This window comes from Parus major, chromosome 15 (genome assembly GCF_001522545.3).
Source record: "Parus major isolate Abel chromosome 15, Parus_major1.1, whole genome shotgun sequence".
In the NCBI taxonomy this organism is placed as follows: Eukaryota; Metazoa; Chordata; class Aves; order Passeriformes; family Paridae; genus Parus; species Parus major.
In genome coordinates this window covers 13,748,370-13,763,617 of record NC_031784.1, presented here as the reverse complement: position 1 = coordinate 13,763,617, position 15,248 = coordinate 13,748,370, and the positions used below count along the sequence as shown (strand labels likewise).

General features: G+C 44.2%; 1 protein-coding gene and 1 long non-coding RNA gene across 11 annotated transcripts in view; one reads left to right on the top strand and one right to left on the bottom strand.

The window, feature by feature from the left end:
- Positions 1-8,961, bottom strand: part of MORC2 (MORC family CW-type zinc finger 2) — a 55,785-nt gene extending 46,824 nt beyond the window's left edge. For 4 of the 10 annotated variants that reach the window (XR_001524277.2, XM_033518303.1, XM_033518306.1 and 1 more), the window contains exons 1-4: positions 8,684-8,959; positions 2,633-2,686; positions 1,144-1,178; positions 104-172 (exon numbers count right to left, since the gene is read on the bottom strand). Coding sequence is in view for 9 of the 10 variants with exons in the window: in XM_033518303.1 (XP_033374194.1) it covers positions 104-172; positions 1,144-1,178; positions 2,633-2,686; positions 8,684-8,769 (244 nt within the window). In the remaining variant the exon portion in view is untranslated. Of the gene's footprint in view, positions 1-103; positions 236-1,143; positions 1,179-2,632; positions 2,687-7,408; positions 8,309-8,683 lie in introns of all 10 variants that reach the window. The other 6 variants (XM_015644056.3, XM_033518308.1, XM_033518307.1 and 3 more) reach the window with 5 other exon arrangements.
- A 63-nt stretch (positions 8,962-9,024) lies between these two features.
- LOC117245193 lies at positions 9,025-13,979 on the top strand. The gene is made up of 2 exons (XR_004499570.1): positions 9,025-12,998; positions 13,629-13,979. It is a non-coding gene; the product is annotated as an uncharacterized LOC117245193 (long non-coding RNA).
- Positions 13,980-15,248: the final 1,269 nt, after the last annotated feature.

The following is a 15,248-nucleotide window of genomic DNA, read 5'->3' as shown; positions in this document are numbered from 1 at the left end:
GCATGGAACATGCCCTCTTCAATGGAATTAAGCTGTAAATTCAACTGAAACCATAACATGAAACCTCAGCTTGCAAATGCAAGTATAACTTTCTGTCACTTACTTGAATCCATTCCTGTTCCATCATCCAAAAAACACAGCATGAATCCACCTCGCAGGTCCTCTCGTCGCTCTGCAAGGGAAGACTTACTCATTGCTCCCATAAGCAGAAGTTAAAAGTTCCACAAAATGGGATCTGTGTTAACAACCAAAGTAACACAACAAATGGGAGTTTTACACCTGCAATATGACTAAGCTGTAAGAAAGAACACCAGATTTTTGTTACAGAATAACTAATCAGTTCTGTACTACAAAACTGTGTTGTGTCAGTGTAGTTTTTTAGCATCCATTAAAAACAGTGACTTCACTGTGATTTCACCTGACCTCAGGTGAAGGCTGACTTAATTGCTTCCCAAAGATATTTGTAAAAGGTACCCCTTTTTGAAAGACAACAGGCACTATAGCACAGAAGAAATGGTAGAACAATAGAATTATTCCAGTTGGAAAAGACCCTTAAGATCATCATGTCCAACCACAAATGTAACCCAGCTGAGTTCACTAAACCATGTCCCAAAACACTAGATCTAGACATTTTTGAAATATGGGTAGACAGTGATTCCCCCACTGCCCTGGGCAGCCTGTTCCAGTGTATGACTACACTTTCAGTGAAGAAATTTTCCCTAATATCCAATCTAAACTTCTCCTGGCACAACTTGAGGCTGTTTCCTCTTGTTCCTGTCACTTGTTACCTGGAAGAAGAACCCAACCCCCACCTGGCTGCCCCCTCCTGTCAGGGAGCTGTAAGAGTAATAAGAGCCCCCTGAGCCTCCTTTTTTCCAGGCTGACTCCCCCCAGCTTCCTTAGCCACTTCTCACCAGACTTGTGCTTCAGCCCCTTCTTCAGCTCCCTTACCCTTCTCTGGACATGCTCCTGCCTCTCAATGTCTTTCTTGTCTTTCTTGTCTGGAGCAGATCAGTACCAACCCCAGGTTGCATAAGCACCCTTGCTCTTATTCTATCAAGGACAACAGACATTTGCAGCCTAAATCCATGGTATCTACTGACTTAATTGCTGACATGCAAGGAAGCAGCAGGAGTGACTTACCAGTATAAATGTCTATTCTCGTGGCATCTGCATCTCTACAAAAAAATAAAACCACAACTATTATTCAAATGTTAAACGGAAATGAAGCTAAAAATCCAGGCATACAAAAGCATTTCCAAAATAACTTGGCTGCACAGATCAAAGTCCACAGAGGCCTCAGAGTCATCACTGACAGAAAACGTTTTCCTACTTTATGTCTATTTGAACCTAAACTCAAGCATAAGACATTGCTGGCACACAAACAGTTCTGGTGACAGTAAGTAGCACTGGCATTCTAAGAATTCTGGGATTGGGAATCAAATGAGCTCCCTCCTGTACAAAGGAAACAATGCCTATAGTTTTTCTGTCAAGCTGCCTACAAAAGGTTTAGTAACTCCACATAAAGCTCCATCCCAATACATTTAAAGATTGTAACAGGAAACTGTCATTACAAGATCACTGAAGTGAGGCCCTTCACACATGGCATCCTCCTTTGTATCTGAAAGTACAGCATGTACAGCACTACTTCCCTCTTCTCAAACCAACCTTGGTTTGCTGACTAGATGCCTGGAGCTGTAGCGCTGTAACAAAACCCCACTTGGCAAATGCCACAGCGACTTTGTTTCACTTTAGTACCTCCTGCCCAGCCAAGCTACAGTCTTCCTAGAAGACAACCTCTCTGTAAGCCGGAGGGGAACCAAGAGGCAAAGGGAAAACCACCCTCAAAGACCCTACTTTTTATTACTTGTAGCAACACTGAACATAGCATCAGCTCACTAAGGCTGGCTTGAACACACACACAAACACAGAGCTGATTCTCTAAACAGAAGCTTTCCAGCTCAAAAATGCCCGTTTCAGCACCTTACATCACAAAACGCACACTGTGACAAATCACATTTGAGAGAAAACAATCCTAAAATATTTCCATCGTGTTTCATGAAAGTACTTCCTGCAGCTCAAGAGAAAAGCATGCAAAGCTTAGGAGGCTGCTACAGCAGGGATTCCCCACACACCCAAGAGAGGTGACCCAACACCTGCAATTTCCAAAGACCGTATCTCCTCAAGTGTCAAAATTCCTTTAGCTGTTCTTGCTCTACTTTTCAGCACCCCACTTCTGATTTGATTTTCATGTTTATTGTCATGTTTGATACTATGACTATTTAGATATCAGAAGAGTCACAGCTCCTGTAATATTTTAGCCATTTCTTTACACAGAAAGGCACACTGTTTTTTTCTTTACATCTATCTTGTGTCTGCTATCAATTTACTTTCCAATTTGAGTTGTTTCAGGATTCATTCAAACCTGTCTTTCCAGGAGTAATTTTTTTTTTTAGGAGTTTGATGTGCCAGTGTAAGAGGAGCAAGTGAAATATTCAAACTAAATTGCAGCAGTCTTCTATTTTCTTGTAAAATCTACTAGAAGTGAAAATTGCTTAAGATCAACTAATACATAGGTGAATTAAATCTTAACCAAAGTTACCTCAGGAATTAGGTAGCCTCAGGTACATACCTGGCATTATCTACAAGTTCAGCAAGGGCACCAAACAGGAACTCATGGGTAGTTCTGCAGTGAAACACAGAAGTCAGCAGAATTACATCAACACTTGAAAAAAAAGAGACCTTTAAATAAATGAGAATCTCAACTACATTTTAAATAAATCCAGTCAAATGGGTACAACACTATGGTCTGGCTGACAGCAGACTAGGAATGAGTGATTTCTGTCTGCTAGAGGCAGCCATCCAGCAGCCAGTCTGCTCCAAACTGCAGCTCACTATGGTCTAAAACATATCACAGCTACACAGACACGATACAGAACATGATGATCCAATGAACCAGTCTATGACCCAGTCAACAGTTCATGGAAATCCTTATTCACCACACTGACAGATCACAGCAACTAAATACTGCCTATAAGTAAATATGGCCAGATGAGGATTACATAAAATCATAGAATCACAGAACAATTTGAGTTGGAAGGGACCTTAACGCTCATTTAATTCCAATCCTCCTGCCATGGGTAGGGACACCTTGCTCCAAGCCCTGTCCAACCCAGCCTTGAACACTTCTGGGGATGCAGTAGCCACAGCCACTCTGGGCAACAAGCCATGAACAACATTATAAACAAGGTGTGTCTCCCCCCTGCACACAGTCCCATGGCAGAAGTTATTTGTGACAGAAAAAAGCTTCCAGATCCTGACTAACATCCAGCAGATGCAACTGCTTCTAATCCTGAGAAAGACTCCATTGTACCATGCCACCTTCATAATTTAATGCTAAAATCATGAACCCAGCTATTACTTCAGCACAAACTCGAGAGACATGTTTAGTTTCCAGCCTCTTAACTGCCACCTCTTATAAGCAGCTCCCATTTGGAAGCCATTAGTTATATTCCTCAACATTGAAAGAACTGTGCCCAAGCTGACAACCTAACTTCAAAATCTAACAATTATTTCAAGCATAGATGAGCCACATCCACCATAATGTTAACAACAAAGATGCGGAGAAACAGTTGATGGGATTTGCTCCTCTAGGATGTTCAATGAAGAGACCAAGACCTCAGAAATAGTTTTATCAACATGTTTCAGTTTGCACAAAACCTTCACGTATAACCTGTTCTCACCACTACACAAAAAGACCAACAGGTGACCAAAGAGAAGACATTTGTTCATATTTTCAGCTTTACAAGAACAGACACATAGGTACTTCCCACACATAAAATATATAGCTGTCCACATTCTTAACAAGCACAAAAGAAGCTTTCAATACCCATCTTCAGCATGACCACACTGAACCATCAACATAGCTCCAGTCAAGAGGAAAACACATCAAACCTTCAAAGTTATCACTAAAACCACAACAAAGATTTCCATATCTTCACTGTCCCACAAAGATAAGATCAATGAGAACTGTGTTTGGAAAACTATCTACAAATCAGAAAGCTTCCATAGAAACACAATCTCAGTGTTCCTTCCTTTGAACAGGATTTCCTGCTGTCCTGGTTTCAGCAGGGATAAAGTTAATTTTCTTCTCAGTAGGTGTTACAGTTATGTTTTGGATTTAGTGTGAGAATAAGGTTGATAACACACTGATGTCTGGTGGTGAGCCACGCATACCCTAAGTCAAGGACTTTTGGGTGTCCTACGCTAGTCAGCTATACAAGAAGCTGGGAGGGGATGGCTAGGGCAGCTGACCCAAACCAGCCAGAGAAATATTCTGTACCACAGAATGTTCTGCTCAGTTACAGCTCCTACAGGGGAGATGGCCAGTAAGGGGACAGGTTGGGCAGGGGTCAGTGGGTGCTGAGCAATTGTACTGAGCATCACTTGACTTTTGGGGCTTATTCCTCTTTCTCTTTTTCGTATTATTATCGTATCTTTCTTCACTCCAATTTTTGAACTGTTCTTATCTCAGCCCATGGGTTTTAGCCTTGTTTGATTCCCCATCCCACTGGGGAGATGACTGAGCAGGTACATAAGACTAAAGATTTCAAGTGTTCTCTTGAGTTTACAAGTGTCTATTCAGCTCCACAGGTCAACATCACAGAAGTTTATTTAGGAAGTAATCCATAAGCAAATGGATGCTTCAGCACTAGTAACTATGCTTCCTGAGCACCTTTTACTCCACAAATTTAGGAATACTTCAAAGAAAAGATGCAAGTAAGAGAAATAAGGATTTACAAAGAAAGATGCTAGAACAAAACAACTGATGACACAGCTATAGATGATAAGAAAGGCAAAACATAACATCTCCACATAGCCCAACACTGTACTGATCTCAACCATCTCCCAAAACTACTTCTTGTGCTGACACAAGCAAAGGGAAACAGTGTTACAAGCCAATTAAATTCACTCCAGCTATTTATCACTAACAGAAATGAATATACAACTTCTAAGTAGACTTCAAAGTCTTCTACTCAATTTATGAATTTGAACACACTTGTCAATATCTAACTAATGTCCCATGAAGTGCTTTGGCCTGATTCAATCAACTAATCTCAAACAAATCCCATGGTCTTCCCTTACAGTCAAAAGTGCCTGAAATACTTCACATCCATCATGATCAACCAGTGACCATTTCTCACAACTCCCCAAAAAAAGTTTGGGATTATTTTACTTGCAAAACAACTATAAAAAAACAAGACAAGTTGTTGGGAAAATGAAGTCCATCACCCTTTGCAAGTAACTTGCAAACACAGTGAGTTTATAGGCATCATCAGAGGCAACAACAACCTGCATCAAAGCATCCAAAATGCAACTATTACTACCATACAATGGGTGAAACAATGTAGAGAAGGGAGGAAAGTATCATCAAAATCCATAGTCTCAACAACAGCCCATCTGCATAAAAAAGATCAGCCCATCTGCCTGGACCATCCCACAATGTGCATCTTCCACTTGAGCTCCATACAGAACTGGAGGCTTTACAATGAACAGAACAGGCAAGTCCAACACTGGCAATTTATTGAAACATAGGAGCAAAAGGTCAAGTTAGACAGCTCTAAAATACGACCAACTTCAAACACCTCTACAAAGAATCATTTGGAGTAATGTCCCAAGGGAAGAAAAGCTTGTTTTGTGAGTAGTTCCTACAGGAACCTCCCGCTTGAACCTAGTCAGACTCCAGACCCTGCAGACAAGTACCTAATTACTAATGAGAAACTTGAGACTTCACTTTTGTTCTGGAAGGTACATCTGGGAAAATGTTTCATTTTGGCACATGAGTGAGGATCAACAGCCATTCTCTAAGTAATGCAATCTGTTTCAGGCCAAAACAGACAAAAAACACAAGAGGAGGGAATTTGGGGGGTAGGGAGATACTTGGTCTGTTGGTCTGCTATTACTAGTTTTCCTCAAGTCCATCGTTTAGTCATCTTGAAGTCTATTTGAGTGACCTTCCACTCCAGAAAGTTCACTCAATTCACCAGGATAATTCTAGTTACACAACACTCAAGTTACAAGCTAAAGGCTACCTACTGCTAGAAGACAATTTCAGGTCCTCAACTTTTAACAAACTCCAGTTTTTTATTATAAATATTCAAAATATGCAAATACAAATTGTCTGGTCTCATATTTTTGGCATCATCTTGATGAATAACTTTGGAAGTATCTTAACGTAACAGCATTTAATTGTTAAGGCAAACCAATGTGAAGGCAAGTAGGTGACTCTGGAAAGTCATAAAACAATGCACATGTAATTGTCATGTGCTTATGCATACTGGTTTTCATTCTAGGATCTAAAAGAACTTTAACACAGAAATATAAGGGTTATAATAGACCTTTTAAAGGTCATCTAGTCCAGCCTCCAGCCATGGGTAGGAACACTTTCCACTAGGCTGGGTTGCTCCAAGCACCATCCAACCTGACCTTGGATACTTTTGAGGGATGGGGCATCACCACTTCACAGTCTGCCTTAAATCTAGTCTGAATCTACACTCTTAAGTTAAAGCCATAACCCTGTGTCTAAACATTACAGAATCATTATTACTGAAAACTCTGTCTCCTCTCAACTATTCATCAAGCAAAGCACTTGGAAAAGCACAGTGATATACAGCAACTGAATCAAATCACGTAGATGCTGGAGGCTCAACTCAATGTGCCAACATACATGTAAGCATTAAGTGGCTATTGGAAAGATCAGCTGAAAGTCCTCAAGCTCAGGGACCTGATCAACTGTCTCCTGTAAAGTACTTCAGACTGAGCACTGTAAGTTAGACATACAGAAACTTTTCTGAAAGGTCTTAAAAAGGAAAAAAAAAACAACATGGTTTTCTTCTGCACCCTAACAGCCAGGTATCTGGTCTTTCACTGCAATTTAAAGAATTTCTACCTCAACTATGAGAACACCCTTAGTGCTGAACTAAAATTTATCTAAGATGGGATGGTGTTCCTCAGCAAGAGAGAACAGTCCAAAAGCCCAGTCTCCTCTATCAAATCCCTATGTTTGCCTTGGGTTGATTTGGGTATTTGCTCTTCCTCTTCTTTGTTCATTCTTTTTACTGGAGGAGCAGGATACATTCTTTGCTTTGTGTTAGTTTGGTGCTTTGTTTTTATAATGACTTCCATTACTCCCATTGCCATTCTTAGAGAAGCATTTGACTTATGCACTGATTCCTAAAACCTCAAAAGGCTCTTTGTTCAGGATGGACAAGAGGCTCTGGCTTATCCAAGCATTAGCTTCCAGCTCTTCCCAAGAATTCGGTAATGCAGGTATAACTGTAGACATGCAGCACACCACAAGCAGACAGCAGCATAAGCACAACTGCAATATGAAGTAGCTTTAATATACTTGAGAGCAGCAGCAACAATTCAGTCTTTTCTACAGCACAGGCTTTATCTTCTTATGAAGATGGACAGAGTTCTGGAGCTCTGCAGGCAAACACAGTCTGCTGACAGAGCACTGCAAACATCTGCATGGTCTTCTAATCCATAAAAATCGTCTTCTGGAGCTGGACATGAGAATTTCACAAATCAAAAACAGCACCACAGCATGACTCAGTATTGTCCATCTTCAGGCACCAGACTGTTCACTCCATATGCAACTGCTACTAGCCAAGCTAGAGAGCAGACCTGAATGTGACATGAAGCCATTATTAGGTTTATTCCCCTGTTCAAAGCCCATTACTTTCCTGATTCTGAAAATAAATGGATTGCAATGGTCTTGGTGTATGTGAGATTAGTCTTAACTGCTCTTGCAGATGTATCTCATTACCAACAGAGCCAGACAAAAATACTTTGAAACCAAGTCGCCCATGTTTCTATGCCATCTTTGGACTGCTGCAGACTGCTGTGATCCTCCATGCGTTGAAAAGGGAAACAAAAAGATAAACTTGCACTTTATTTGTTCTTCAATTGATGGATAACAGTAAGTCAACACTTCCACAGAACATCAGCAGACAATCTTATGTCGGTGACCAGCTGATCAAAATGAAGCAATGCCAAGTGGTTCCACAGAGTTCTTCCAGTTTGGGCTGAACAAGCTCTTTCATCTCCTCTATACGTGGCATTACATATACGTGGTGTAGGAGCAACAGGCAGTTGTTGATGGGTGCCTGACCCTGCTAAGCACAACTTCCTGATGGTGCTTCCTAGACATACGCTCAGAAGAAACTCATTTTAAAAAGTGGCTTTGCCTCTTCTTCAAGAGGTGTTATTCTGGGGGATTCACTGGCGACATGCAAAAATCTGACTGGAAAAAGAGTATCATAATCCTGTTAAAAATAAACCTGCAAAACACTCAGTCACAAGCCAGATGCTGCAGAGGGATGGTGGCCGGCATGGCAGCACACACACACTGCTCTGCAGAGGTCCGGCCGTGCGGGTATGGTTGCCCAATGGGCTTCCCCTTTCCTCCCGGCGACTCTTGTCCCCACACACCGGCTCTCTGAGACCCGCGGACCTGCCCACGGTACAACAGCCGGTCCCCAGAGGGACCACGAGGCACTCGGGCCGGGGGCTGGTCAGCCCCACCGGCCTGCGTGGCTTGGGCCAGGGCCATCGCACTGAGCCGGTGCCCGCAGCTGGCCAGGTGCCGCGGGCCCGCCCCATCTCAGCCAGTACTCACGAGTTGGTGTGCAGGTATTCGAAGGTAAGCTGGGCTCGGTTCAGGCTGCTGTAATTACCCAGGGACATGGCGGCAGTGGCCGCCATCGGGCCGGGGCCCGCGCCGCATGCACCGGCGGCCGCGCGCCTCGAGCCCTCCCCGCCCCCTGCCGGTCACGCTCCCCTCCGGCTGAGCAGCTGGCACTGCGCTGCACTTCGTTGTGCCGCGCCCCGCCGCCCCCTCGCGGTACGGTACGGTACAGTACGGTGCGGCTGCGGTGCGGCGCGGGTGCGGTGCTGGTGCGGATGCGGGTGCGGGTGCGGATGCGGATGCGGATGCGGGTGCGGGTGCGGGTGCGGGTGCGGGTGCGGGTGCGGGTGCGGGTGCGGATGCGGGTGCGGATGCGGATGCGGCCGCCGGTGCGGGCTCAACGGCCCGGGCCCACTTTGTCTCCGCCGCCGTGGGATCGCACCGGGCGCCGCAACTGCCCCCGCGGGGTGGAGCCACGCGGCTGCCACCCATTGGTCAAGAAGAGACACGTGATGCAAGTGCCCCGGCGCGGCCAATGTGGGCTGTGCGCCGCCGCGTGATGGGAGCGCGCGGCCGGGAGGGAGCGGCGGAGGTGGGTGAGTGCGGCGCGCGGCCGCTCCGGGACCCTCTTTTTCCCCCAAGCTCCATCCCGGCGGCAGCCGAGTGTCTCAGCGCCGTGGGAGCGGCCGCCGCCGCGGCCTCCTAAGGCGGGGGAGAGGGTGTGCTGTGGCCGAGCTGCGCGGTGAGGCGGCCCGGGAGCCCCGTCAGGCCCTCGGGCGAACTCGCCGGAGTTGGGGGGGAGGGGCTGATCGCCGCCGTGCGGGCGGCATGCGCGGGGGCACCAGCTGGCCGTGACTGCTGGGTGCTAGGTTGGAGCGGGTGAGGCCCGCCGGTCCCGAACGTCGGGAATGGCCCCGGGACGCATCTGGATGTAAGGATCCTGCCGCTGAACACTTACGGAGGCTCCGCGCGGGTTTCGGTGGCTGCCGGTTCTGCTGCGCTGGTGAAGGCTCTGGGCAGTCACCGAGGAGAAGCTCCTGAACATGCCCGTATTTACCAAAAAACGTTAATGTAAAGAGTATATGAAATCGTAAATATTCTTGCTTCAATTCTTTGTCTTTTGTTCATCTTGAAATGTGAAGGGATTGAGCTCAGGGGCTGTCCTCATGCACGCACCGTGCCCCCCCAAAATGCAGCCTGAATGCAGGAACCCTGAAGACCAGGAATACTTGTCTGAGCACCTGAGTTGTCCAGTGGAAAAACACGCGCAGTTGTCCTTCTGAAAAGGACACTGAAACAGCATGGCTGCATCTGCTCTGTCTTGGATAATATGAATCCGAAATTAATATCCAAAATATGAAGCAATTCAGTTTGTGCAGAAATTAATGTGGCATATTTCTTCTTGAAGAATGACCAGCAAGAATGAAACATGTAAGATTTAAAAACTATAAACATTATTTGATACTTTATTTTTAGGGCACCACAGGGAAAAAGTAAAGGTCTTGTTAAAAAAAAAGAAGCACTTTAATATTGTCTGATAATTTTCCAGCAATAAAACCTAATTCATCAGAGAAAAAAAGAAAAGGCTAGGGAAAGAAAAGGGAGTTGGATTTATTCAGCCTGGGGAAGAGAAGCATCCAGGGTGACCTTACTGCTGCCTTTCAGTACCTGAGGGAGCTCCAAGGGAGCTGGAGAGGTACTTTGTACAAGGGGTAATGGCTTTCCACTGCCAGAGGGCAGGGTTATTGGGATACTGAGAAGAACTTCCCTGTGAGGGTGGGGAGGCCCTGGCACAGGGTGCTCAGAGAAGCTGTAGCTGCTCCATCCCTCAAAATGTGCAAGGCCAGGTTAGACAGGGCTTTTGAAGCGACCTGGCCTAGTGGAAGGTGTCCCTGATGACAGGGGTATAACAAGATGAGTTTTAAGATCCTTTTGAATCCAAACCATTCCATGATTCTGTGATTCTATTGTACCCAAGCTATGTGGTGAAAAGTTAAATTTAAATCTGTTATTCATGATTGGTAAATGGCTAAGACCTGAGTTTCATATTTGAGTTGTTTGACCTGCACCCCACCATCACGCTCATCAGTGTGAGCCTGAGCTAACAAGCCTGCAGCTTTGGCCTGAACTTCACTTCCCAGAGCAGCATTTTGCTCTGTTTACCCTCAGTTTGCCCTGTTCAAGCCAGCAAGTTGTATCATTCCTCCTGGCAGGGATTTCTCTCTGTGTTCTTGTGAAGGCATCAAAAAATCACTGTGCATGTGTGTGCAGTGGCTCTTTTAGGCCTTTTCTCTGAAAAGCTGTGCACAACAGGACATGAAACTGCATGAAAGAATTGGGAAAATTACTGTTGAGAACTGTATTTAGGTGTATTTGGTTTATGACAATAAATGAGTCTATTAAAGATTGTAGCATCATCTGTTGTGCTCTGCTTTTGTCATATTGTAGTCAATAGCAGCAGCAGATGTTCGAAAGTAATATAAATCCTATTAGTGTAAGGGCAAGGTAATTACCCAAATATGTGTTCCTGAGGAGCGTGAACCTGAACTTATGCATCTTATCAACCTTGTCCTCTTAGGTAATCAGAATGTCTCTCTGCCTACCAGGAACTTTGTCTCATCATCTTACCTTCAGGGAGAAACCAATGTTTCTTTCCTGGTGTTGAAGAGGTTGACAACATCATCCAAGTACTGCAGTGCTGTGTACAGAGCAGTTGAACACCTTTCTGCTGCTCCTATTGGATCTGACGTTCTGAGGATAGGCTGGCTGAATGCCAGTCCTTTCTTTCTGGCCCTTGGTAGAGGACTAGTACACTGCAGTTCTATTTCATTTGGCCAGCCCAGGCAGGAAATTGCTCATTACCATCTCACTATTTGGTGGTGATCAATTTGACAAAAGTGAAGCGAGAATTCTTACACTTTCCCTAGCTGTTCAGCAGTAGATTTCAGACATGTTCCTGACTTCTGCTCTTTGGTCTCTCTTGCCCAAGTCTTGAAAGATATATACCTTTTGTTTGCTGGCTCTCTGAGCTGCCAGACATTGGCCCAAGGTGTAATGAAATGAATTCACCTTTTGCAAAGCAGCATTTAGATTGCATCACATCTCTGCCTTGGCCACGGCAGAGCTATGCTTTGATAGGGACCTCTCTGTCCGTGGATGGAGACGTAACAGGTTTGTTTGGCCTGTGTACCATTGGTACAAACTGCTGGATTTCTCAGTACTTTAGAGATTAAAGTCTTCCCACTGTAAATTCACATTTATCCTCTTTTGAGGAAGCTGTTTCTTTTTGGAAACTCTCTCCCTAAACTGTTTAAATAGTTCTAGATCTTTCAGTTATACTGGTTATGATGGGCAACCTCCCCGCCCCCTCCCCCCTTTTTTTTCCTTCTGCTAACCATGTCTGCACCTGTGTGGGCCTTGAGTCAACAATTGTTCTTTTTCTCTCCTATTTTTTAAGAAGCTAGCCTTCTAAGCCAGTACTTAATGCAGGAGTCAATATAGTGGTAAGTACTAGATTCTACACCAGACAAGTGCTATAAATGCAGCAAAGCATTTTTTCCACATGTCTGTGAGGTCTCCCAGGTTAACTGTAGCTTTATTCTGTGTTTATGTACATGAAGAAATTGAAAACTTTGCATTGTAGAAATTAGATTTTCAGAGTGAAATAAGCAGGCAGTGAAAAATAAATATGAGACATTACCAATAATTCTCAGGTGGTCTTTTTTATTTTTACCAAACTGGTCCTTTGTTTATCCTTCATTTTTCTGGAAGGAAAAAATGGCATTGCCTTTGGATGCAAGGTCCTCTGTCTACGTCATGACAGAAGCTGCTGAAGTTCAAGGTCAATGTTGTTCTACAGAGTGTTTGCCTTGGTGATTCTAAGAAGATTGGGTACAGTTGCAAGCCACAGTAACTAGATTGGCATGGATCTCTTTTCTATTGTCCTGAATTTGTAGAAAAAATTTCAAAGCTTCCTTTAAAGGGCTTGAAATCATGTTGCCTCACAGCTTTTTGGTTCATCCTTTCATGTCATGCTGGATGCTGCCTCTGTTGTGTGAATTCTCATTGTCTCCCCATACAGAATTGGAACTTCTGCCATGAAATACACTTCTGCCTCCAATGTGGGGTGTTCTCCTTTACACAGAGCATGCCAGTCTCAAAGAGAAGAGCTGCGTCAAAAAGCATCAAAAGCATTCCTCCTTTCCTTGGGCATCAGTTGCATCTCCATGTCGATTCAACACAATCCAAGAACACAACCCTGAAGTCAATCATTTAGAAGGAAGTGTTTTCCTCCTCGCTTCTCCTAGTAAGGAGTTATTCCCTGTATGACCTGGGGCAGCCCTGTTTCTTGTGCTCATAGCTACATCTGCCCAGTTTCTCCATCATTCACATCAAGTAACAGAGCAATTTGCTGACTAAATGTAAATATCATTAGGTTAGACCTCTCTTCATGGAAGTTGGGAAGCCTAAATCCTGTAGTTCTTCTCTGTAACAGTAGTTTTATCAACAGTCTGTGTATCAGGCCTTACAAGACATACAGAGGAAGGTGTTCAAAGATGAGTGCTTAAACCTGTAGAAGGTACTGGCATAATGGTTCAGAGACCTTTTTTGTAGTACCAAGTGTCAGCCTCTTGATGCTTTGTTTTCAGGGAAAGTCACATCATGGATTTAAAATCTTTATTTCAGTCTAGGTACCACTCTCAGTGAGACACTGGCTGTCAGAAATTACTTTGTAAATCAGTTTTCAGAAAAGTGGAAAGGGTAAGATTGGGTGGGAGCAGGGAGACATCTTGGAGTGAACTGTCAGTGAAATGGTGAACAGGGAGGATTCTCCACTGCTAGTCAAGCTCCCAGTGTCCTGAGTCCAGGTTTGATTAATGAATTAATAACATGAAAAAAATGTCACAACTGTTACAGCATTATGTCACCACCTCAGGCCTACTGCAGAAAACACTGTGCCTTGGCAGAAAGGCAGAAGAGCCTATGAGAAGACGGTAGAAAAGGAGTGATGGTGGTGTCTTACAAGAATTTTCCTCACAAACTTGAAAGAATTACGGATGGCATGAACTCATTGTCACAAATGGATAGTTTGGTCGAGGTTGCATGGTTTTCCACAGGTATGCTTCAAAGGACTCAAGCCCGGAGGCTTTCTGCTCTGAGCTGTAACTGTATGATGTTTTTAGTGGCTTCAACCAACAAGAGAAGGTATGCAGGCTTCTTAACAACGTGACTAACTAGTACAGTTTTTTTCATGAATAAATAGTTTTCCCTGTCTCATTATTTGAAATATGTGGACTGTGTTTCTTGTGGGTTTGGTCCAATTCAGAGTGTCTGTTTAACCCAGACTGATGCATGTGTGCCTGACATGGACAGCTCAGGTAATTTCAGTCTGGCAACTTGAAAGCAGCCGAAAACATACTCTTATTGTGAAAAGCTTATGGAAGTCTCTTGGATGCCTCATGGAAGCAGCATCCAAGTAGATTGAACTGTGATGCCAATGAAGAGATGAACAGATGTATCACCGTATCTGGCACAGAACACGCTTGAGGAGTGCTATGGAGAGAGCTTTTGCCATTCATTCCCATCAAAGCATCTCTCAATGGTGACTAGGTAACTGTTTTTAGCATGTTCTGGGAACGCCACCACGGATCAAATGTCTTTTGTCATCTTTGAAGGCATTCATCTCCCCTAGCTTTAGCTCTAGACATGTTCAAAATGCACAAAAACCCTGGGCTGCCCTTCTGCCTTATAGGAATCTGAAATCACCATGAGGGGCTGGTTGCCTTGGTGGGAGAGAATGAGGGGAACTTCACAGATGTGTAGTATATTCCCTGGAATGTCTTAGTTTGTGGGAAGCTGGTCAGTCTGTCAGTCAAGAGATGGTGTAAGGAGCAAAAGTACTGTAGGAAAAAGCTGCCAGCACTCTGTACACAGCTCTGGAGACTGTACCTAGCTTGAGCTGGGACTATCAGGAAGCTGGGAAGTTCTTGGGAGGCCAAAAAAGAAGAATCTGTGAGGCAGTGTCATTTTTTCAGCAACTTCACCCTGAAGTTATTTCTTGTCACTCAGATCTTCCATCCAAACCAAGTTATTTAAGAGAAGCAAACTCAGGAAATGTTTTATAAGCCCAGTTGGATCATCTCATGATGGTTTGACCAGTCCTTATCAATCCTATGATCCCTTCCATTTGGAGGATGTGTGATGTCATCACGCTTGTTCAATACATCCTAAGCCCTGCTTCTTTGTCCTGCATTGGTGATCTGCATAATACATAATCTGCATAATATTTTTAAAAGACAAAGGATTTTGTTTTGTGAAGGTAGTTTTGCCTGTGTGCCTTTCCCAAACTCTTTCCCTAACCCTGCCCCACCTAACATATAGAAGAGCAAAGTTTCCATAGGCTCACAAGGAGTGTGGTGGTGGCTTCTTTCCTACTGACGTGGGATAATGGGTGTGTGAAAGCCAATTAAGAGAGACTCCAGCCTGTGTTGAAAGTCAGTTTTGGTGTTGCATCAGGTGGCAGTTGTAGCACGGAAAAATGGATAGTGTTTCTGCT